Source organism: Cryptomeria japonica, chromosome 5 (assembly GCF_030272615.1).
Source record: "Cryptomeria japonica chromosome 5, Sugi_1.0, whole genome shotgun sequence".
Lineage (NCBI taxonomy): Eukaryota > Viridiplantae > Streptophyta > Pinopsida > Cupressales > Cupressaceae > Cryptomeria > Cryptomeria japonica.
In genome coordinates, this window is record NC_081409.1 from 505406790 (window position 1) to 505431787 (window position 24998).

A 24998-nucleotide genomic window follows, 5' to 3' on the forward strand; every position below is an offset into this window, starting at 1 on the left:
AAAGAGAGGTGATAATGGGATGAAACCTTCTTTTATAACCTCCTAAGTGGCTTCTAGAAGCTTTATTCCTCCTTCTAGAAGTTTGAACTTCATTACTTGGCACACAAGAAAGTGATTTTAAGAAAGTTTTAATGCTTTAAGTGCTCTTTTAGAAAGATCAAACTCTTCATTGCTTTCTTCTAGAAGGGAATTTGCAAATTTAGAAAGTTTAATGTTTTATTCCATTCTCAAAGAAGTTCGAACTCTTTATTGGAAGCATCCATTATGTTTAGAAAGTTTTATTTGTTTTAAATTTCCTTCTAGAAGTTCGAACTTGAGGGAGATATGTCACGTGTTTTATTGCTTTAATTGCCAAGTCATCGTCTTTGCCATTTTCAACCCTTTTGGAATGCCATGTCATCTTCAATTTCGCCTAAGTAGGCCCTACATTGCCTTAGACATTCTTCAAGTTTTAGCGAACTTTGTTCATATTTCTTTTGCCATGGTCAACCTTGTCTAGGCGTACTTTGAATTTTTCTTTCCACACTTCCTAAGGCGGACTTGGATGAGTCTAGGACAAGGCAGACTTTGGAGGGTATTAGACATGATGAAAGTTGCATACACTAAGCCATTTTCACGCCTTGGCTTCTTATCTGCTTAACCTTGAGAAGGAGTTTGTTAATTGTCGCCATGAGTTAGTTGACCCTCGGTAGGAGTTTGCTATCTGTCGGACAATTTTAGCTTGGCCATGAAGTACACTTAGAAGATTTGTCAGACATTTTTGTGTATGAATAAGCTTCACCCTAGGTAGGAGGTTGAATAACTTTTGCCATGGATTAGATAACCCTTGGTAGGAGTTTGCCATCTGTTGGACAATTTTACTTGGACAATTCTCCTATGCCTTGGCAGACATTGATAATGCTAAAACATCTTCCATGCTTGACATTCTTGGATGATTTTGATTGATCATCTGCCATTCCTTTTGCTTAACCTTGAGCCTTGTCGAACTTGTCTGCCATTTTTACTTCTTCAACTTGGGCGAAATTTTCAATGTGCCATTTCATTTGCCCTCCTTTTGACTTGGTCAACAGTGTTCATGCCTTGTTCATACCTTGTTGGTTCATCTAGAACAAAAACCCTAATTTGGATTTCCTTTTTGCTTTTTGCACTTGGAGACCTTATTTTTGAAATTTGAGAACATGGGTATTGATATTATAGCTGATATTCTGGAACAAAACCCTAATTAGGGCTTGCAGTTTGCTTTTTACCGTTAAAGACATAATTTTCAAAATCCGAGAACATGGGTAGGAATAATTTGGCATGAGGATTGAAACCCTAGTCTCGGAAAAAGCACAAATTTTCAAACCCTTGCTTTTTACACTTAGAAGCAAAATTTTCCAAATCTGAAGACATGGGCAGGATCAAAATGACCTAAAGAACAAAACCCTAATCTTAGAAAAAAGCAAAAATTTCGAAGCCCTGCTTCTTATATCTAGAGGCAAGATTTTCAAATTCTGAAAAAATGGGTATTCATGAAATAACTCGAGGAACAAAACCCAGATGCCACTTTCAAAAAAGCAGAAAAAGCAAAAATTTCTAAAAATAGCAGGCTGTCAAAAATGACTCAAAGCAAGTGCGATCCTCATCCTTCGGACCTTCCGAACACTTTGACAACACTCAAATGCAATTTTGAGCAAAATTTCTCAATTTGGCTCGGGATGACTTCAAAACTCTAACTCTTAAACTCTCTCAAAATGAAGATTTATGAAAATGCAGAGCTAGGACAAAACCTTAAAAAAAAATGAAAACAAGGGGTCCCCATCTGCGATGGGGTGATGTGTGAATTAGGTCACAACAAGTAGGTTTATAATTTTATTTGGTGTCCACTTTTGGATCACAAAACTTGAGATTCTATTGCCCTTGTTGGATAAAGCACTTGTCTTCTTTGTGCTCAACTTCCCATCTCATCAACACATTCAAACACATAAAACCAATTTTCCTTTCTCATTATGTCTTTTTCTTATTACGTTTTGCTTCCATGTATATAGATTTGTGCAATATCACTGGGGTTCACTAAGGCAACACCTTCAACAATCTACATGGTTGTTCATCTGTTTCAAGAAGGTGCAAGACCCTTGTATTGTCAAACCAACATATAAGCATTTAGTGATAAACAAATAGGAGTGTTCTATGCAATCGGTATGGTCTATTTCAGGGCTGGTTTTCACTACCTATAGTTATCTTTGGTGCAACATTGTAGGGAGTACTTCCCTTTGCCAAGTGGAACCTAAAGCTGAAGAAGGCATTGCTCAACTGAGCAAATCCATCCATTGTTTGTCCTGCCTAATCATAAGTCATAGATCTTTTATCTTGAGTTTGACACACACTTTGCACTCTAAAAAAGGACTTGATTTAGGGATTTGGAAACCTACAACTTTGAACAACAAATAAGATGCTTGAAAAGAAAGAAACGAATGGATGTGCAAAATTCCATAAAATTATTGTTCAACTACCCTAAAAGTTGCTTTCAATTTTCTCTAGAATGCTCTAATGTTTTGTGTGTTCAACAGGCTGAGTAGTGGTTTGGACTTGATGAGTACCCGATGGGTACCATTTGTTTCACTTTAACATCGGGTGGGGGCGTGGATGAAGGTTCCTTGCCGCTTGGGGCGATGGGGGGAGAGAGTAGCTAGTGCGTGCCGGTTCGATCGACCGGTTCATTCATATGGATGGGGCATCAAAATAATCTCCTAAACATTGTGAAAACCCAGTTGAAAAACTCTCCGAGTTTACTTCATATGAACTTACCATTCAAATTTTTCGTGAGTACTTGGGAACTCACCAAATTCACTATTTATGGTTACAACATTATTCAATTTGGATCACACCTCAGTTAGAAGGATTTTGATCTCAAAAACCTAAGTCTTTTTCACAAAATAATGTAGCAACAACATTTTTCCTTGGAGTATGACTGACTTTTTTATCTGAACTGAACCTTTTGTCCAATTTGCCAATATTCCTTCTCTGCTTTCCTTGTGTTTCTGGCATTTTGCCACGACACTATGTCATCTTGCAAGTGTTCTTTTGCTTATGGTGCCAACTCTCTATGTGTAGGTGGCATGAAACTGATTTTTTTTCCATCTAATATGGAAGGCTCGAACGGACATAAGTTTCCCACATTTATAACGTTATATATCTCATGAATGGAGATAGCTGTAATATGAAAGTATTCTTATTTAGTTTTTTTGAGAATATCATATAGACCATATCTTAAGGGCTTAAAGTTTCTTGCTTACTTATGGAGTCTATTTTTGCTCAAGTGAAGCCATAGAGTTGGGGAAACCAGTGCATATCTAAAAATGTCATTCCCCCACAATGACACTCCTCACAACTTACCTTAAAGAAGAACAAATTAATAAGATATATCTATACATTCAGAAAATTGTTTTATGAAATAAGACTTCACAATTTTCTAACAGCAGCCTGTAAGTATTCATCTCCTTAATCTGTAATTTAATCAAGCCAAGACAAACAGATATTGACTCTATCCTATTGGTTCAACCTCAATGGTTAGGACAGTATATACACAACGATTACTACTACACCAGGGCACATGTTATTATTGTGGAGCAGTGATTCTATTACTGCAGGCAGCGATAGAGTGGTATTTATTAATAATCAGTTACGAGCAGCATTCCAAATAATATTAATTAAAATTATGGTCAGCAATTACAGTTAGTAAACAAAGATCATACAAACCAAGGGCAACGATAATTGAAGAGGCAGCACAAATCAGTATCAGTCCCTTCATGGAAAGGCACGAGGATAAATGTTAAGCAGCAGCGGTTGCAGTTGGAAGGGATGTAGCCTTTGTAATAAGCTGCCCTGTCTTAGAAACAGAATGACTGAATTTTTTTTCCCTTTATTCCCTGTGGGTGGCTGTGGTTTAGTTGATCCTGGTGTGTTTCGATGTAGGAAGGTTTTCATACATGGAAAATGCCAACATACAAGAGCAATGCTTTGACATACATGTACATATTTTATTCTTTCATTTGCAACCAAACTGAATTTAACAATAAATTATAACACTGAGTTTTTTTTAACTTTCAGACTTTACTGTTCATACAATTTGCAAGTAATATTAGCACCACCACTTCCAAATCATAACATGCAATCACAACATACAGAATGAATCAATTAAGAACCTGGTTGATATTCCGCTATGTAAGCTTCCAGCCAACTATGGCATTGTCTCAGTACATATCATACATTCCCAGCAACATTCTTCACGCCCAGCCCAGCTGAAGATGGCGTACAAGGAGCCACGGCCAGCAACTACAACACATACTCCTGCCATGTCCAACAGCATACAAGGAATCGACCCAAAGCAGATATCACAGTTAGAACTACAACTCGTACTGAAAACTCCAGCAGCAATTAAAAATTTCTGAGAATGGATTGGTTTGGCGGATTCCTAAGGCTGCAGATTGATATTCGAACCTTCAGCAAGCACCCAGCTTAAGTTAATCCGTTCATACTTATTTTTAAAATGCCTTCTTTTCCTGCAATGGCATATAACCTCCAGTCTGCGATTTCTATCTTAATGTCTCTTAGGGCTGCGTAGTTAACCTGTAGCTTCCATTATTCTTTTCCTATGCTCAAGGGAAGCTCTGTCCTTAATTCCCTACTCTTATGATTAGTCGATTTGCAACAATATGAGCTGTAAGTTCGATCTGGATACCTGAAAATCTTTTGATAATACTCCCAGCTGCTTTCAAAGTCGAACTTTGGCTTCTCTGCTATTCGTCTCCACCAATGTCTTTAAAGATTTCCCTAACCTGATCTTTCACAGGCAAGAGAAATGACACACTTGAGGGATTTCGTCCCCAAATGCCAGGATTTCCAGAACTTAATCTAGAACACAAAATCCAAGGTTTCACAAATTCCAAGATGAACCAATCTGCATTTAATGCTTTCATTTATAACTCTAATTGGGCTCATTTCCCAAGACATCCCGAATGTGGGATAAATAAATTTCTTTTAAAATATCACTTCTCCTTGAGTGAATAAAATGCCCCCTTTTAAAAATAAAGTGACTTTATAAATAAATGTACTTAAATTTAATAGTCACTTTAGTAATTTAAACTCCTTTTTTCCTCTGAAAATGACCCTTTCAATAATATAATAATATTTTGACACTTAAGGTTACTGTTTAATGCACCCAAGATTTAAAACTTTTCGCCCCGGTTCCAACAAGCTATAACACTAAGGTTGGAATTAAATATTTTAATTAAATTTAAGCAACCCTAGTAAAATAATTAAAATTACTCATTAATGCACCAAATTTGCAAAACCTTGTCATAACACAGCGGAATCAAATTGCGATCGCACCGCAGTGAACCTGATGACGAATAATAGTAAACGAGGCTGATCGGGCGACTTACTAAAAATAGACGGTTTCTCCTAGATTCTTGGAGACCAATCCAAAGGCCATAAATCACTTCGGAAAGTGGCATATAACTCCAATAAACCAACTGAGCTCATCGGAAACATCAGATTACTCATCTGAACAAGCTAACATGAACCCAAAGTGCCAGCTACTAAAGCTTGCTAGAGAACCTGAAAAATTGGGGACATTACAGCCTTGGAGAAGGGTGTGTGCATAGGGAAAGACATAACCCTTCATTGAAATAGATGGGTGTAAACAGAAAATCCATGATAGCATCAAGAAGGCATCGAAGACAAGAAAATAAGCATCCATCCCAGCGAGAGATAGCAGTCTCAGTTGGTTAATAAAAACAGCAATCTCTATTACTGGTAAAGGAATTGGGTATGCTGGATACTGTTTGACATTATGAATTGGCTGAACTATTAATTGATCTGTCAATTGATATAAGTTAGGCATACTATGCAAGTAATACACCTTGTTACTATTTGTATGTTGTTATTCTTGCTACTATGAAGTATATGCATATTAGAATAAATATAAGGATTCCTTTAAACTTTCATCCAAACTACTGTTCCGTTATGGAGGGGAGGTAGGGTATATTAGGAGAGCAAGAGGTTTAAGGGTCCATTTGAGTTGGTAACCCCGGGTGGGGCTGGGAGGCTGAATGGCAGGTGTCATTCTGTGCTGCTGGGCTTGGTGGACAACTTCGAGACGCCTTATAGAACCTCCTAGGTTGGTTCATAATATGGATTGGTTATTGGGGGAAAGCTTAAGGGAATTCTGCTTGTACATTATGAATATTATCGTGAGGAATGGAATTCTACTTTTAACATGAATGAAATATATTTTTATTAATCTTGTGATAACTAACCTGGTAGCAGGCTCTAAGTCAAGATACTAATTGACAATTTACATTTCCAAGCATTTGGGAATTCTAGGGAATATCAAGTAAAATCCCAATAGGGGACATTACAACATATTAGTGGAAAACATCACAGTTTCTTAACGTTCTTTGATAGTTTTCATGCATCGACTAACAATGAACATTTTTCTAAACTGGTCAACTGTCATAAAAGTATAGCAATGCCTTATCATTGACATGGTCAACCCTCCCACAAAATCCATTGAGATGCTCTGTCAGGGTCTAATTTGAACTCACAGAAGTTTATACAACCCCAATATTCTGTTGTTTAGTTTATTAATGCTATACAACATACAAACCCTTACGAATATTGCAATATTCCTTAGGACATATGCAGATTTGCTAATGTCTTGATCATCACAAAACATATTCAGTCTTTCATCTTTTGGTACACACAACTTCCCTACAAAGCATCTTAGCATTAATTTATTTTTAATAGTCTATGATGTCCACCTTCGCCTCAACTCTAAGGTAGCTGAATTTGGGCTAGTGAAATTGGCTTGAATTTGCTGTGTTAGGGGAATTTTTGCTTTAATCTTGTCTAGAGTTCTGGTTGTATTTAGTGAAGAACCAATCTTGCCAATGAGTGCCTTTGTGATCTTCTCCATTTTGTCAAGATTGCCCATTGATTGGAAGATACCGGCAACAATTTGGCTTCAAATTCAAAAAGAACTCTTATTGGCGAACATATTCTTGAGGCATGTCTATTGATCTTCTGCCACATGTACACAATCCAAGGAATACTTAACAGCTCTGATACTAATGTGGCAAGTAATTAGTTCCATTCCTCTTTTGTCCAATTTATTAACACAAATCTTAGTCTTATGAATATTTCGTGGAATTATGTCCTGCTTTACTTCTACGACTAAGCATATTTGCTCATATACTGGTCATGTTTAATGAATTGCAATAAGTAAGGTACTTGAACTTGTATGCAATAAACATAAACAATATTAGCACACACACTAGAGCAAACACACAAGATTTATTTGGAGAAACATAGTGTGTGAAAACTGCAGCAAGTGGGGTTGTGCCTTTAGTCCCACTATCAACAGTAAATGCAAGGTGATAAGCTCACAAGGCAATCATAGACAACTAAATATCTTTCTCCCTTGTGGAAACATTGTTCTCTGATTTCTTATGCTTCCTCTATGTTCTCCTAACTGAATTTAAATTGCAGCCATTCTTTAAACTAACCTCCAAAAATCTCTTCTAGCCAAGGCATGCACAATATTGCGCTCAGAAAGCTCCAAATGTCCAACCAAACAAGTAGATTACATTCATTAATCTACATTCCAAGCAGGGTATTTAGTTTCAATTTCTGTCCCTTTGAAGATAGGTATGTTCTCTAACAACTTTACAACATCATTCATGTCCAAATGTGTTGCCTTGTTTGTATGTTTTGGAGATGGGTGTGCTCAAGAACATGGATTGTAAGTTCATTATCATGGGTTTGATCTGGCACCAACTTTTTTTTGGGATCCACTATAGAAAATTTGAACTTTCACAATGTTGCCATATGCACCTTCGTATAGCTGCCCTGGTGCTTTGCAGTTCTTGACAACATTTAAAAAATGCCTGTACAATTCTTCCCCAATGAATTACAATACCCAAGTTTTAAAATTTCATGAGAAAATATGCTCAAAATATTGTACAAACCTCTGAAGAGCCTTTTACTAGAGGTATGACCTTATAATGACCTTATTATGTATTGGATTACATTACAATGTTATCCAATTTGTGTCCACCATTTTAAATAGACCTATTATCATTAATAGGACATAATTCTGGCCCGCCTGATGGCACTCACTTTGACACTTTAACAAAACATAACCTTTTCATATCAACATTGAGTATACCAACGCAAACAGTATAATGGTCCGAGCAGAAATATAATATTTTGGGTAAGCTCAAGATTGATTTTCATTTTATTTGCCTCTTTGCATTTCATCTGTCAGCAAAGAAAATATATAATAATATGGAATCATGGATCATTATTTTATGACATGGGCTAACTTGATCTTTTGAAAATTTGCATGCTTGTATGATAGGTTCTGCAGTGCCTAATTGTGGACATCTGTGCAGGCACCTTTGATTATTTATATGGATGCTTTTGATTCTTTTGCTGCTGCTCGTGGAGAAAGCAATGACGTGCTACTAAAATTTCAGGATATGAGAGATCATGAGGCTATTATAAATCAATTATTAGTTGAACTTGACGGGTAAGTTCTATCTTGTTCTTGTTTTGTCTAAATGATAGGATCTAATTTGGATGTAAATATTTGGAGGCATCCTTGTTGTTTTATGCATGCAAAAACTGCAATGATACTTCTTTTTTTATCAAGAGCTTTAATCTTTTGGTCAGGCCTTTTAAACTTTTTTGTGGCTTTGGGATATCAAGCCTTGCAATCATGTAAGCTCAGAAAAGCATGGTGGCAACATTAATTATGAGAACATCCAATGTTGCTTACAAAGACATTCACTGGTCTGAATGCTCCCAACTCGCCTTCACAAGAAAAGATTTGGAAACTCCAACGATGTGGGATGGAAATAAAATCATGTCACTGCTTCTTGTCTTAATACTGGATACTTGTAATGTCCCTTACCAAAGGCTATGTGTTTCCCAATAATTATTAAACATTATTATGTCTTAAATTAAGTTATTGAGATTAGAAACATCTAATTCCTCATAATACAATTAATACTAATTATTTTAAGGGTTTGCATTCAATTATTCCCTAACCCTAATGGAGGATTGTGAAATTACTGTGCTAGGGCGCTTGGAAACTGTCTACAAGTAGGCTTCCTCAAGGTTTCAGGGGACTCTACCTCAAGGCTTCAGAAATATATGTCCTTACCCCATCTTGGGACTTTCCCATCTTGTGACAGAATTACTCTGCCTCTCCCTACACAAATCCCCTACCCCTTCGAAGGCATTAGTGGAAGACTAAGGACTAGAGCATTAATATATTAATTTCTTTATGTATTATAGATGTTAATGCATACAATTGAAATTAAGTATGACTGTGATACATATTACAGTCTATATTAATATTACTATTAAATTCTGCATAAGAACATTATCAGGTTTCATATATTAAGCACATCCCCATGCATACCACCAAGAACAAGGATATTACTGCCTGTAACTCAATAACAGTTCTGATCTGATCTGATCTGATCGATGGTGATGTCATTGGATGCTTTTGATTCCCTTCCTTTATATCTCTTCATTTGAGGGAGAGGTCACACCTCTTTATCATGTATGCCCTTTGGCAAGAGACAAACCCTTTCACCATTAGCACCCTTTTAATGAGTGCAACTCTTGAATATTTCTGCCCTTTGAAACGGACACAACCTTTCACAATCAGATCTGAACTTCATATTTAAATCAGATTTGCACTTCTGATCCCCAAATTAACCCCCCCTTCAATTGAGTTCTCTTCTCCCTTTTATACCTCATATTTGGGGGAGTCACAACTTATCATTTCATGCCTTTTGACCATTCATTAACTTTAATAAAATTTTAATCATATTTAATTAAATTCTTTTATATTTTAATCTAATTTTTAGTTTTATTTTTTTGTATTTTAATTTTATTATTATTATTTTTAATGAAATCCTATTCAAAGAGAGGACATTACCATACTTGTTCTTTGTGATTGCAAAACATTATAGGCAAATTTGATGTGCTGGTTAGAGTTTATATGTTTGAATAAACCATAATTGCACCCATACCCAAAACTGGTGTATCTCGGCTTCGATTTCAAATGGAAATATTTTGAAGATTAGGTGTGCTCAGACAAAAAGTTTCTTCCACAATAGTGATCTTTTTGACAATTGAGTATGCTCTACTCTTGCATTGTATGACAGTTTGAAGAATTAGAAAAGTTTGAAAGGAAAATTGAAATCACGGGCTTCCTTTTCATGGCATTATTTGACAGGTGCATTTGGCTTTAGTTAGGATTTGATTTTTTTGTTTTGGCTGTCATCAATCTTGGATTCATCTTTAGGAGTGAAATATTGCAAGAGTTTGAAAGAAGGGTTTTTGGTCGGGCATCCATAGATCAGTCATCATCTGAAGTGTTTTGGATTAAATGCAACCTTTCCATTTTGTCCAGAAGGCTCAAAAACACTATGATTGCTGTGAATACATCCAACTTGGACAACTTTGCCTAGAAGCTTTTGGAAAAAATTCCTCACTTGTTGTCATTGTATTGTATTGTGCATAGAGAATATTTCATGTGCATCGACATCTTTTATAGTTTTTGTTAGCATCATAGGCATAGATGGATTGGACAAGGTAGGAAATGTTTCAAAACTTTTGAGATTTGAATTAAATTTTTGTGGATTTGTTTGTTTTTTTGCAAGTTATTATTTGGGGTACACAAGGTACCCAATACATGCAGGTGATCATTTTCTTCTCCCCAATCTGCCTACGTTTCTCTTTTAGTTTTGATTTCACACTTAAGACTTTCCATGTTTCGTGTTCAATCATATTGGCTTTAATTTTTGAGTAGTTTTTCTGATTTGAGATAGTTTTTCAAGAACTTTGTAGTAGTGCATGTTGGGGTTTTCCCTTGTTTTAGACCTTAACCTGGTTGCAGTTGTAGGGTCACAAGGATTCCAAGAACATGTCAAACCTTACATACGACTATAAATATGAAGTACTATGAACTACTAAGGTTGGACAAAACCAACAAATGAGAGAGAGCTCCTCTCTCCTTATGCTTTGAGCTTTTCTGATCTTAGTGGGTATTTTTCTTTTCAATTGGAAATAACTTCTTATCCAACTCCTCTTAGCTTAGTGGGGTATTCCCTTCTATTCCTCTAAAGATTCAATGCCAACATTTCCTAAACATGTGCAAACAGGGTGACTAATTCATAGGTTAATCTTGACAACTCAGTTTTGCACCCAAAATTACTGGCATCAACACAGATTGGTTAACCTATTACAAAGCACAAAGAGAATTTCAAAAAAGTAGATGAATGCATGAGCAAATATAAAGTCTAAACATGAAATACAATAGATACCAATCTGTAGCATTTGTGATAGTTAACAGTTATTCATAAATATTTTAAACTATGGTAGAATGATGTGTTATTTTTGACGAAAGATGGAGATCCAAGAGGAACATGACTGGTGGCATTGTATTGCAGGGTACAGAGTCAAGAATAAAAGCTTAATTTTGTGGAAGACTTGAGAAATGTATACTATTATCAAATGACTCTCAAATAATTGACCGCACCTTATGCGATCAACATTAGAAGTAAATCCTTCATTAAATCTAGAACTCTACTTAGGTATCCATCATAGTGAAAACAATCTTGATATTGAACAATGAAATAAACTATGTTAAATACAATGTTTAACCATGCATATTATAGTATTCCATGAATATCCAACTAACATGCTTTCAACAGGAAATGTAGCAAATGTGCATTAAGAGATAACAATGAACTCACAAAACAATACTTAAAGTAATGTTGACAATTTTGAGATCACAAATGAAGAATTCATTTATTGTTTTCATTGAAAATGCACAATTCATAAGAAATTTAACCGATAAAACTTATAAATTCTTGCTGCACCTTATGTATTCCTTTACAGTAGAGTTCCATGAAATTCCTTCCAAAATTTCCAATAAATGTATGAGAAGATTCTATATATGGTAGGCGACAATGCTTATCTCATGCAGATGATTGACACTTGTTGCCTCCTTATACAACCTGAAGTTTTAAAATAGTTAGCATTCACATGAACACTTATGCTGCATGCTTTTCCTATTGAGTGAGCTGACATGTGGGAGAGGATCCCCTTGACGGGCACATGAAAGAAAACACAAGGGATGACTGTTAATTTCCTGAGCTCAACTCATTGATTATGACCTTCTAACAGAAAAGAAATGCAGCTTGCAACAACTCCTTTAAGAACAACCTCACTAGATACATGTAAACAATGAAGCAATGCATTTGAGAACTGTTGAAGGCAGTAGTAGGAAAATAATAGTAACAAGTCACAATCTTTCAAGGGCTTCAAATCAAGGTCTTGCATTCTTGCATGGTAACTAAATATTTGGGGCGAGTGCTTGATGTGCAGAAGTACAGGGCATGAATTTTGAGCATTTCGAGCCTTTTATGAAAAAAGTAAGGACTCAGTGACTAATAATCTTGTGCATATCTTTCTGTCCAGTTCTTGAAATCGTCGTCTAATGGCATCACAAAATCCAGTGTTGTCTTGAATTTGTTTACCTTTGTTGTATACCTTGCATACAATGCAACTTTTACCCCTTTCATGAAACCATCCATCGTACTTTTCAGGGCAATGGCTTTGTTGACTTGGCACCTAACTAGTAAAAGGTCAAATTTTGCTGTCTAGCATAATAGGACCCAGTCACCAAGGATCAAGATTTTCAAAATCACTTTTCCAGATGTCAACTACTTTTGATTGACTGTTAGAATCCATCACATCTAGAAATATTAAATTGAGCGACTTGTTAAACTCCTCTACTTTATCTTTCAGCAGCAATTGCAACTTGGGTATCAAAGCAAAAACCTTATTGAAAACGTGACTTGCCTCAAATACGGTAACGTTTTGTTTTGGGATGCCCTGATTATATTTTGCATACTTACTAATGGTCTTCAGGACAACCATTGTTGGGATCCACTTCATGCTCAATTGAATCAATTACGGATTTACCTCACTTATATATTGGTTGGCACCTCTCATGTTCATGTGACAGTCCCAAAAATTGTTAGCCATTCTAACTAGGTTCGCAGTCCTTGCCTTCAAGATTCCTTGATAAGTTCTTCATTCTCTTGCTTGACCTTGAGAATTGATTGTTTTGTTTCACATTGCCGGTTTTCAATTTTATCCTGCAACCTCTTCTAATCACTTCAAACCTAAGTTACCGGTTTGGGTTCGGGAGCGGGTTCGATGATGCGAGCCCGGTTTGTGGGTTTGGGGAATTTTTTTTTACCTTTTGTGTTCGTGGGTTGGGTTCGTCCATACACACACACACATATGTGTATATGTATATGTATGTATGTATTTAAATGTGTATATATATATATACATACACATGTATACACACACACACACACATATATATACATACACATGTATATATACATATACATATACATATATATATATATACATATATATATATACATACATACATATATATATATATACATACATATATACATATATATATGTAAAAAATTAAAGAAATATTCATAATTATAAAATTAAATACATTTAATAGTATGCTACTTCATCATTGATCAATGCGTGACTAAAACACAATGATAAAAGGGGTGCTTTTAGGGCTTTTAATTGCAAAAGGTCAAACATGTGTTTTTGCTATGTTTTGGCACTCAACACCTTTGGATACGCGTAGGTTTGTACCTCGGTTCGTACCTTGATTTGTACTTGGTGACTGTTGTGACCATTTCACACATGGCCCCATTGCAAATGGGGACCCTTGCTTTTTTTGCCTTTTAGGGTTTTTTTTATAGGTCTTTTAGGGTTTTGTCAGTTGGCTTTTGCATTTTTGAGTGTTGTCGGGGAGATCAATAGGATAGCAGATCCTGCTGGAGTGAAGTCCTGATCCCGAAATTTGGCTAAGTTTGGAATGTCCTGAAAATTTGGCTAAGTCTGAAAGTCCTGATCCTGAAATTTGGCTAAGTCTGGAATGTCCTGATCCTGAAATTTGACTAAGTCTGGAAATTGAAAAACCTCCAAAAACTAGATTTTGCTATATAACTCCTGGAGGTCTGAAACCACTCTCAAACATCCTGAAAGTATATATGGAATATAACTTTAAGTATAAGTGATTATACTTAAATGTTATATTCCATAAAAATTATCCTGATAGAGAGTTCGAAAAGTCAAATTTCGCTCCTGTCCTTCACTGAGGATCCAGAGCGAATTTCGCTCCTGTACCTCTCCAAGGGTCCAAGGCGAATCGCTCATGTCCCTCACCAAGGGTCCAGAGCGAAAAATCCTAGTGGAGTCATTCCTGACCTTGTTTGGACAAATTGAAACATCAAAGGCATGAAGGAGGACGTAATCAACCCATTGAAGATAGTTTTGAAAGTTAACAAGGCATAAATGAGCTCATAAAGGCCAGGGCGCTCCTGTCCCTCTCCAAGGGACCAGAGCGATTTTCCCTCAAGACAAGTTTTTGGCAAAAGGAAGGCAAGTTTTGCGTTTGAGGTGGGTGAAGGAAGACGCAATCGATCCGTTGAAGATAATTTTCGAAGCTAGCAAAACACAAGTGAGCTTATAAATGCAAAATCGCTCCTGTCCTTCACTCAAGGACCAGGGCGAAAATCTTGGGAAAGCACGTTTTTGCCTTGAAGAAGCGGGTTGAACATGCATAGAAGAGATGAACGAAGGTCATTGCTTACCTCCAAACTTGATTTGGCGATCTAAAGGACAAAGACCAAGGACAAAAGATGAAATCGCTCTTGTCCCTCACCAAGGGACCAGGGCGAAAATGCTTTAAAGTGCACTCATTTCAAAGATCGAATAAATTGAACTCGAAATTCTAAGTAAAAATGCCATCTTGGACGTCAAAAATGAGGTCTTGGACGTAAAAAACAAGAAGTGTGAGGTCCAAAAGGTATAGGCGCTCCTGTCCCTCTCCAAGGGACCAGAGCGATCTTGTTGATATCTATTATTTTCCCATACTTGGGCGCCAATATCCTTCAAATTGCATTAAATGCCAAATTCGATAAAACCTTGAAATATTTTGAAATTAAATTGACATTTAATGATGGCGCATGGCATTTAATAATTAATTTTGAGCCTTAAAATCGAAATTTTTAATTATAAAGGCATTTGAAATTAATTATTATTAATTTAAAAATAAAATTGGGGCGCTTGGGGTATTGTTTAATGTTTTTATAAAGTCGGCCTTCTCCTTTTATTAATTTTGTTTATTTTTGGTTCTATTTTACCAAGTCGGCCTATGGATAATGAAATGGTGAGCGCCTATATAAGAGAGGTGTGTTGAGCGATTTTAATCCATCATTCACTCATCATTTCAAATGTGATTTGGAGGAGCAAGGAAGGAGGTGCGAAATCTAGCTTGTGTGGAGCAAATTTCTACCAAGTGTGGAGACTAAGGAAGGCGAAATTCATCTTGAAGGCTATTGGAGAGGCGTATTTCTTGCTAGATTGGAGGATAATTTCCAGATTTTTGAAGACATTTGAAGGCGAATTTCCAGATTTTTGAAGAGGAAGATGGAGTTCTTTTCCAAGCTAAAGGGGGCGCATTTTGCTAAAGGGAGTCTTGATCTACATTTTGCCTAGCGAATTCTCCTATTTTTGCATCATTTTTTAGAATTAATTCCCAAGTGGAGGTATGGCGTAATCACCTTGGCACCATTTTTGAAGATTTAAATTTTGCTTTGAAAATCCTAAATTAGGAAATGATAACTCAAGATTTATCATGAGGTTTCCTAAATTATAATCTTGAATCTTCCTTTTAAAGTTTAATTTTTAGATTTCAAGATATATTACTAATTGTGAAATGTTGTGTAGGTATCAAGATGGCGACTCCCAAGCTCGAAAGATCTACAAGTCGAAAGACTCTCCTCAAGGAAAATCAAGCCAGATCAAGGACGATCAAGCAAGGACAAGGACGACCTTCTTCGATCCAGCCTAGCATCGACAAGGATGGCCTTCTTTGGACTAATGTCATCAAGGGCGACTTCTCCAATCCAGTATTCCAGGGCGAGGTACATCAATCATCCTGCACATCAAGGACACAAGAAGATAGAACAAGGGTTCGTTGAAGAAGCAGATAGTTCCAGATGAATTAATTAAAGCTAGCTTCTCAACAACATCAAGCTGAATATCTACCAAGTTACAAGTGTCAGACGAGGTGGCATCCTAGTCATCACTTCTTCAATCAGTGTGGTCCACCTCAACATTTCCAGATTCAATGTACCTAACTCATGGAAGGTGGCACAAACTCCGATGTACCTACCCCGGTTATTCATTGGTGGAATTCTCTAGAGAGGACATGTGTCCAAGCAATACAATTTTATCATTGGTCAAGCATTAAATGTTATGTAATGGTTGTAACAAACCCTAATTAGGGTTTTCATTGTTGAATCTTGGCCATTGATCTCGAATTGATCTAAGCCATCGAATTGTATTGAGGGCACTATATAAGCCCTGGCATTTCATTTTGTAAAGGCAATAATTAGAGAGAGTTAGAATAGTTAGTAAGCAGTTGGGAGTATTAGAATAGCAATTAGAGTAGAGTAGAGAGAGAAGGCAAAGATTGTTGCCGAGATGTTGTTGTAAAAGACTTGTAACTTCATTGAAGAAATGGTGAAATTTATGGGTCGATTCGACAATTTGCATGGTCTTTATACTTCTCATATTTGATTTCATGTTAATAAATGAGTGGAAGAAATGTGCTTGATTGATGGTGGAATTCGTATTACCATACTACTAGCAGTTTGTTGATTGCAGACTTGCCTTGTGTAGTCAACTGGAATCATTCAGCTTAAGCTTAACTTCAATTGTCGCTTCTTCATTGATATGCATCAACCTGATGGTGTCTATGCCTGCAGTGATGATTTGAACATCATAAACCTTTCCTTCGAAGATCGCACTAACCTTGTGGAGATGTTCCTGTGATGTCAAAACGAGACTTAGTTAGAATTCCATCAAAGATCATTCATTGCTCTTACATTCTTAGTATTAGGATTAGATCCTCTCCTCACCCTCGTCTTTTTTCCTTTTTTCAAATTAAAGCTAGCAAGAGCCTGTGTTCCAGCAATATTCAAAGCAGATCAGACGTTCAATCATCAAATGTAAGTCCCCTTGTGATTCCAGCAACTTACATCATACCACAGAGAGCTTATCCACACGTAGAGACCCTACATACAAGAACCTTGAAGTCATCCCGATTGATCCTTTTCGCGACATCTTCAGCATTCAGAGGCTTTACTCAAGAGAGGATAAGGTACCTTTAGGTATTTTATTCTGTGTTTGATAGTGTACAAAATACACGTCAACATGACCCAATCGCTTGGGTATGTACCCAAGGTGAATCAGGGCGAACCCAAGGCGAACCAGGGCGAACCCAAGGCGAACCCCATGCAAACCCGAACCCGAGAGAACCCAGTTCGAGTACGTGGACCAAAGCAGGTGAACCCAGTAACTTAGTTTCAAACCTCTTTATCTTGAGTTGCTCTTACTTGAAGTGGGCTTATAGTTAGTGCTTTGATTTGATGCATGCAATTTTCTGGTTTAGCTTTCTCTTCTTTCAACTCTTGATTCACCTTGATGACATCCTAGAGGAGTGCATCGTGATCCTTTTGTAGCTTCTTGTTACAACTTCATTGAATTGGGCAACATGCATGCTAAAAGTTGTAGCTTTAGGAGTAGAGGTTCTGCCACTCTCTAGATCGCTAGTGTTCCAATTAACTGTTGGAAAGCATCTTGAATGGTTGTCTAGTCATGCTCTTAGGCGATTGACCACAAAGCTAACATGTTCTCTCCGAGACAATTCTAAACTTGAATAAGTTTTTTTGCCTATTTACAGTCTTGGAAAAGATCACCTCCCTAGACATTTCTTCCCAAGGTGTCAAAAGCCAAAGTAGAGGCTAAATCCTAGCTAGGAAGCAACAAGTGTTTGCTGTCTCTTACCAATTGCTTGGCATGTTTTGGAGTTATTTGATCACACTAACATTAAAGCAAAATTGTCTCCTTTAGCATGATGGTCTAAACCTAGAACCTTTGCACAATCATGCCTAGCTTGAATATTAGTCGGAGCAAGTGGCTCTTGAATTCATCAGTTTTGATGAATTGATTGTTTGCAATGAATGTCTCATATGCTTTTGTTTTGATGTCTTGCATTGATTCGTCACTTTTGAACTCACCCGATATAGTCATAGCATTGGGGATAGTAGCTTGAATCTTCCATGAGTGCTCTAGAGTTTGGATGGTTGAGCTAGATTAGCCTCCTCAAGACCTCTTTCAAATCTTGGTGGACGCTTTGGAAATAGACGATTCTCTACTAGTTTCTCTTTTAGTTGCAGTCTAGAAGATCCCTCAATTAGTATCTTCTTCCCTTTTGCCTAGGTTGGCTCCACACTTGATCCTTGTTGGACAGTTCTTGCTCTACCTAGTTGAGGAGCTATACTACCCGAAGCTGATGTAGAAGTAGTGGGCTGGGTGGTTGGATTTATACAAAGGGTAGTCCAATCACACAACAAGGTCCTCATTCTATAAAGAGGAGCCTTGATTTCCATAAGAAATCCTTTGAATGTAAGAGTATTAGCCTTGATAAGTTTCCTCTCACCACTTCTTAATTCTAAGCCACTTGGTTCTACCTCATTGTAATCCTTGCAGCCTTTGACGAGGTCCTCCAATTTATCAAATTCATGTTTATATCTGGCATGGTATACTTCATGCTTCATTCTGTTGATGAAACACTTAGGGTTATATCTCCTTCAAGTAGCAAAGATGATTTTTGCCACCCTTTCATATCCTTTTGGGCCCAAGATTGTGAAATCCCCCACCTTTTCTGCAACATAAAACTCATGTAATTCGTTGTAGACATTTGCCACAACGCCTCTCAATAAGCAATTCTAGATGGCACTTTGATTGGTGACTTATGTTGCATCTTTGAGAACCCAAATACATGAATGATTCTTTATGTTCATATGAAAATTAATCTCTCCATTTATGTAAACCATCAATAGTTGGCTGATAATTCATAAGCTTGAGAAATTCTTAAAAATCAATGGGGACTCGAGGTCTCTTGAAACCTATCATATGTAATACATTAGCTGCAAACAGGTATTTGAATATGTAGAAATGTCTAGGCTCATATTTGTTCAAGTATGAGGTTGATGGCTGTATAGGTCTGTAAGCTTCTTTCTCATTCATGTTTTGATATGGCTGTACGATCAAAGCTAAATTTCCAAGATCCAACAAAGATGTAAAAGTAAAATGACACAGTATAGAGTACCATTTGAAAGACTTCACATCACCATGCTTCTTAACTCTAGCCAACCCTTCTCTCAATGTGTTTAGTCAAATAACTAGTATAATTAAATAATGTATTTTGATAAGCACTTTGGATGTGAGTGGTAAAGAGCGGGGCTTCTTTGGACATGACAAGGCCATCATTTATCCCCGTAATCTGGCACATGACATCATAGGTGTCTTTGAAATATGGAGTGAATGACATTACATCAATCAGCAACATTTTTGTATATTGAAATGGTTTTATCCCTTGTCCATGCCCTTTGTATCTATAATTTGATAGCTACTTTGCCCTATAATTGTATCTATGCTCATCATATTTTGTGGCTAGGGCTTTTAAATCTAATGGGGTAGGGGCTTTAGGGTTTAGGTGGAAAACTTGGTTCTTCAACAAAGTTTGTTGTACCATTGAAATTAGTCAATAGAGAAATCTTGGGGATTATACATTCTTGCAGTCCATTCTATAATGTTGAGGTCAATGAAGCAATTTACAACAATTACCTTTACTAAATCAAATTTCTAGGTATTAAAAACAAGAATTTGTTCATTGGCTTTATCATAGAATGTCCTGAATAGGGACCCTCCTCTAGGATGAGTGATGGGGTCTCTAATATCTGCCTTGCTATTCTCTAATAGATTGGTGAGAGAGCACCGTGGCTAATGCTTTCTTGAAAGATTTTATGGCCCATCAAAATATTTTATTTAGGTCCAGAGCTTGTTTTTGTTTTGTAGACATGATAGTGACTTTAGAGGACAAGGTTTAAGTAGAGATTATGTTTTGGAGGAAACAACCTAGAACTGGGAGCTTGCACATTTTGAATGATGGTGGAATATATAAAACTAGAGTACTATTTAGCAAGACTGAATTTCTTCAGGAAGGAGTAGGTGCAAATTTGCACTTACCAGCTGACGCACATTCTAGAATGTATCTTCATGAGTGGTTGAATTGAATTTGAACCTTGACACAATCTCGCAGAGCTATAATTATTTTTAAACACTTTCACCTTCAACTTTAGATATGCAAGATGAATAATGACTTATGGTTCAATTCAATCAAGATCGTACATGAAATTGACATTTATTTTTGTCGAATGTGAAGCCTCACACCTATCACTGTTAGCTCATTTGAATAATTAATGTTGACAAACACATGGATTTGCAGTAATTCCAATGGGCATGTCAACCTATTTGAAGGATTTTTGATCTCAACCAATGGTTTTTATTGATCCTTCATATCAAGGGTGTCATGCATCTTGAGGGCTTTGGTCTTCAACTAGTGACTTATCATTGTGTGGGCAAGGACTTGAGTGGAAGCTCCCCATCGATGTCATGTCCCCTCCTTGATTGTTATATATATTCTAAATGAAGCAATTATTATTATTAATTAATATAATAATTACCAACGAATGATTATTTGAAATTTATATATTTATTATATATTATTAATTAATATTTATTACAAATAATATTCATGAAATATTCAAATAAAAATAAATTATCATTATAAACATAATTTATATATTATAAAGTATAAACATAATTTACATATTCTTAATTGTAAAACACAATTTACATATTTAAAATTATATATATATATATATATATATATATATATATCAATCACCGAATTCAAATAAATTAATAAAATGGAGCGATCTGTTGTGGAGAGACACGGTTAGGGAAAGACATGTCTCTTACACATTCAAGGGATGCAACCATTTGGATTACAAGATATATAATATGAATTGAATCCCATTTTGAAGGGGGGCATCATGGAAAAAAGAAACGGAAATAAGTTCAGTTTATAATATCAACGATCATCCTTGTAGGAGCAGAATATAATTTGACTGGCAGATTCCTATTATAAAAACATTCATTCATAAAGAGAAGGGAAAGTAAGACATGGGGAATACAGAAGAAAAGTAAATTTTAAGGAGAAGGAATAGGTGGTCAGGAAAGGGCATCAAACAATAAGGAAAGAAAGTGGTGATCGATGGATATAATCAGGTTGCTGTATATTGCTGCCATTGGTATGTTTTATATACGAATTGTTATAGTAGCGATGCTTCTTTCTGATAACTGTTCTGCAGTTATATTATTATGCAGTTATATGTTTATAATAGCGTCTGAAAAATTATATATATATATATATATATATAATGTCTTGATCAGAAAATAATAAAGATCTCTTAAATAAACATTTAAGAAAATATGAATATATTATTCATTCTTGCTATTACTGTCAATATATATATATATATATATATATAATGTCTTGATCAGAAAATAATAATATTAGATTGTAAAATCAGAAAGAACTCTTAAATAAACATTTAAGAAAATATGAATATATTATTCATTCTTTCTATTACTGTCAATATTTAAGAAGATAGGATTGAGTTGTTTCCAAGGGAGAACAGTTAGAAGGCTAGAAGCAGTAAAACATCCTTGTTCTTGGTGGTATGTACGGTGATGTGCTTAATTTGAAGATGCATGGTATGTACGGTGATGTGCTTAATTTGAAGATGCAGAACTTAATAATAATATATTTATAGAAAAAAATATATGATTATAATTATTATAATATTTTTTAAGAACTGCTCTGCAGTAAAATATATATGATAATACTATCTGAAAATAAAAAATATATATATAAATATATAAATATATAGATATATAAATATATAGATATATATATAGACATAGTAATTTGAATGAACATTTACTGTTTGTACTGTGGAATATCACTGACTGGATTCATGTTAAGATAGTTTTGTCTCCTAATCAATTTAGTTAATGTCATAAGTATGTTGAGATGGATTAATTATGGCTAAAATAGGCCTAAACTTAGTAGGGGACATTACAATCGATTCACATGGACATCATACCACCTAATTGGTTTTCATTTGTGCATCCTTAGACTTGTAAATCCTTTTGAATAGATGTCACTTTCGCATGGATTGAAATAGATGTCAACTAGGTGAGCACATGTCATGAGATATCATATGTATGTTGATCACCACAACTAGGAAATGGGTGGCCCACCTATATTAGAGCACAACAAAGAGCCTTGTTTCTAGTGATAAGGAAATGTAGTGTGGTGGAAACACATAGCTACCTCTTTGTCAAGTATATAATTAATTTCTCTAGTCAGTGAGAATGACACTATCATGTTTTGCTTCGTTCTTTGTAGTACTCATGGTAAGATAGGAACCATCATTGTTGTATTGGGCAATCAAGAACTCAATGAAATGGGGGTATAGGAGTGCTGATTGCGAAGTGTAAGTGTTGGGTGTACGATGATGAAGTTTGTGTGTTGGTCATCAAAGTATGACTTCAAATAGGAAACAAGAATAACTGTTAATAGGATTTGCTAGAGAATAAACGGTTGGGGCCTAAAATTCAATTGTTGGGCAAGTAATAGAGGGTTTCAAGGGATCCGATTGAGGGTTTTGCATGCTTGCATGGTAACTAAACATATGGGGCAAGGGCTTGATGTGCAAAAGTGTAGGGCATTAATTTTGAGCATTTTGGGCCTCTTTTGAAAAACCTAAGGACCTAGAAATGGTAATAGAGCATATGACCTAGAAATGGTAATAGAGCATATAACCTAAGGTTCAACAAGGCAATTAAGTAATTATCAGCAGTAAATGAGATCAAAGACAAGGATTTGTCATGAATTTGGGAGGAAGATAACAAATTTCCTGACATTGGCTCTTGTTTGAGGATACATGTACAACAAGACATGGTGAGGAGCTCAAATCTTTAGGAAAGAAGACCACAAAGAACAACAATAGACAACAAAAGGATTCATAATGGTAATAGAGCACATAACCTAAGGTTCAACAAGGCAATTAAGCAATAATCAACAAGTATTAAGGTCAAACACAAGGATTTATCATAAATTTGGGAGGAAGATAACAAGTTTCCGAACATTGGCTCTTGTTTGAGGATGGATGTATGATAAGAGACGGTGATGAGCTCATATTTTCAGGAAAGCAGACCACAAAGAACAACAACGGACAACACAAAACCTAAACACAATTCACCTTGAGTATAACAATAATCAAAGCTGCATAGACAATAAAACAAGGGTTAAAAATACATTACAATGAGCTACCAATGTTGGCTTTACGAAAAGTAGTACTTTAGATGTTGCCTATGTACTGGAAACTCTAGATAATTCTGTAATGCCCCCTTCCTAATGAATTTAGTATGGTGGACTGTTAGCCTATTCGATAGGTTCACATAGGGTAATGAGTTAGGGTTAGGGGACTCTTGATGATAGTTAATCCAGTAGTTTGGCAGTATCATGTATTTATTCGAGCTCTGATGGTTATGATGTGCGTAATGCCTTTTTCTGGAGGGAATTTGGTTGAGTTCTCTAATTCTTACTATTTTTAGTAAGTCACTTCTGGGGATTGATTGAGCTAGTTGTCAATATTACTATTTTTTAGAATAGTCAGTGGATGCAGTTTTTGGTGTTATCTCGATATTTGATATAGTCCAGTGGTTTGAAATAAATAATGGTAAGTTATTAATTAATACAGTTAAATTAAAGATTTCACTTTATCATTATTTCATGAAGGGACTAAATGGGCACCAATAGTAAAGTGAAAATGTTTCATTTAAATGAATGGGGCCTTTTTGGGACTTGGACGCCACATTGGGAGAATAAAATGATTTTAAATTAAATTAAATTAAGGCAATTGGGAAGTTTTCCACTTGAGCTTCATCTCACAAAATGATTATGTTATTGGATTCTTTGATTATATGGTTGTTTTCCTTTTCCTTTTCGGACAAGCTTGTCTATTATTCCAAAAGTGGAAGGACAAAATTTTTTCATTAAGAATATTGGAAGTATTGGCCATTCTTATGGGGAGGCCTGTCTAGTTAATCCATTGAGATGTGTTGAAACTGAGATAATTAGCTACTTCTATGTGAAATATTTCCAAGTACCAGATTTGCAAGGGCTGTAATTCATAGGGGTTTTAGTGCATGCCTATTTTTTATCCTAGAAAGTTGCTTGTCTCCTTTGTCCACATTCCACTTCAAAGGAGGTTTGAGAATATCTAGAGATACTGTTATGAGGTTCCATAGTAAGGTTATATTGTGATGAGATTGTGCAATGATTCTTTCTGGTAGTAAGGAGTGAGGGTATTTCCTCTTTACAATTATACATCACAGATCAAAGATCTTTGTATAGTCTCCATGCCAAGCACCCATAGCTTGTTCATTCCTTTGTTAGCCCTAATTTCAACTTCCCCACAAAGCTTTAGGCAAATGACTTTTTTGCTAGTTGATTAAGTCGGATGTCTTGCTTTTCCTTTGTTGCACTCCTAAGAAATATTTTCTAGAGAGTTCTATCTCTTGTTACATCCTTTGTTGTCATCAGTGGTATTGACATTATAACACTACCATGGCTTAAAAGGCAACTTTTCCAATAATATTCTTCCAGCTATGGACAATTGTATTCCTTTTCCACCTAACAACTTAGTCATCATAGTATTCACCATGGGAGTCCAAAAGGATTTAGAGTTTTGTCTTCCAAAGAGTGGATTCCTAGACAAGTGCATGGTACACGTTCTAGATTGATATCAAGATATCTGCCAATGGCATTTCAA

At 35.9% G+C, this 24998-nt stretch overlaps 1 protein-coding gene across 1 annotated transcript in view; it reads left to right on the forward strand.

The window, feature by feature from the left end:
* The window catches only part of LOC131064883 (probable inactive ATP-dependent zinc metalloprotease FTSHI 5, chloroplastic), a 275944-nt gene that overhangs the window by 79253 nt on the left and 171693 nt on the right, over nt 1–24998 (forward strand). Inside the window, exon 9 of the mRNA XM_057999211.2 lies at nt 8436–8572. Coding sequence (XP_057855194.1) covers nt 8436–8572 — 137 coding nt within the window. The remainder of the gene's footprint in view (nt 1–8435; nt 8573–24998) is intronic.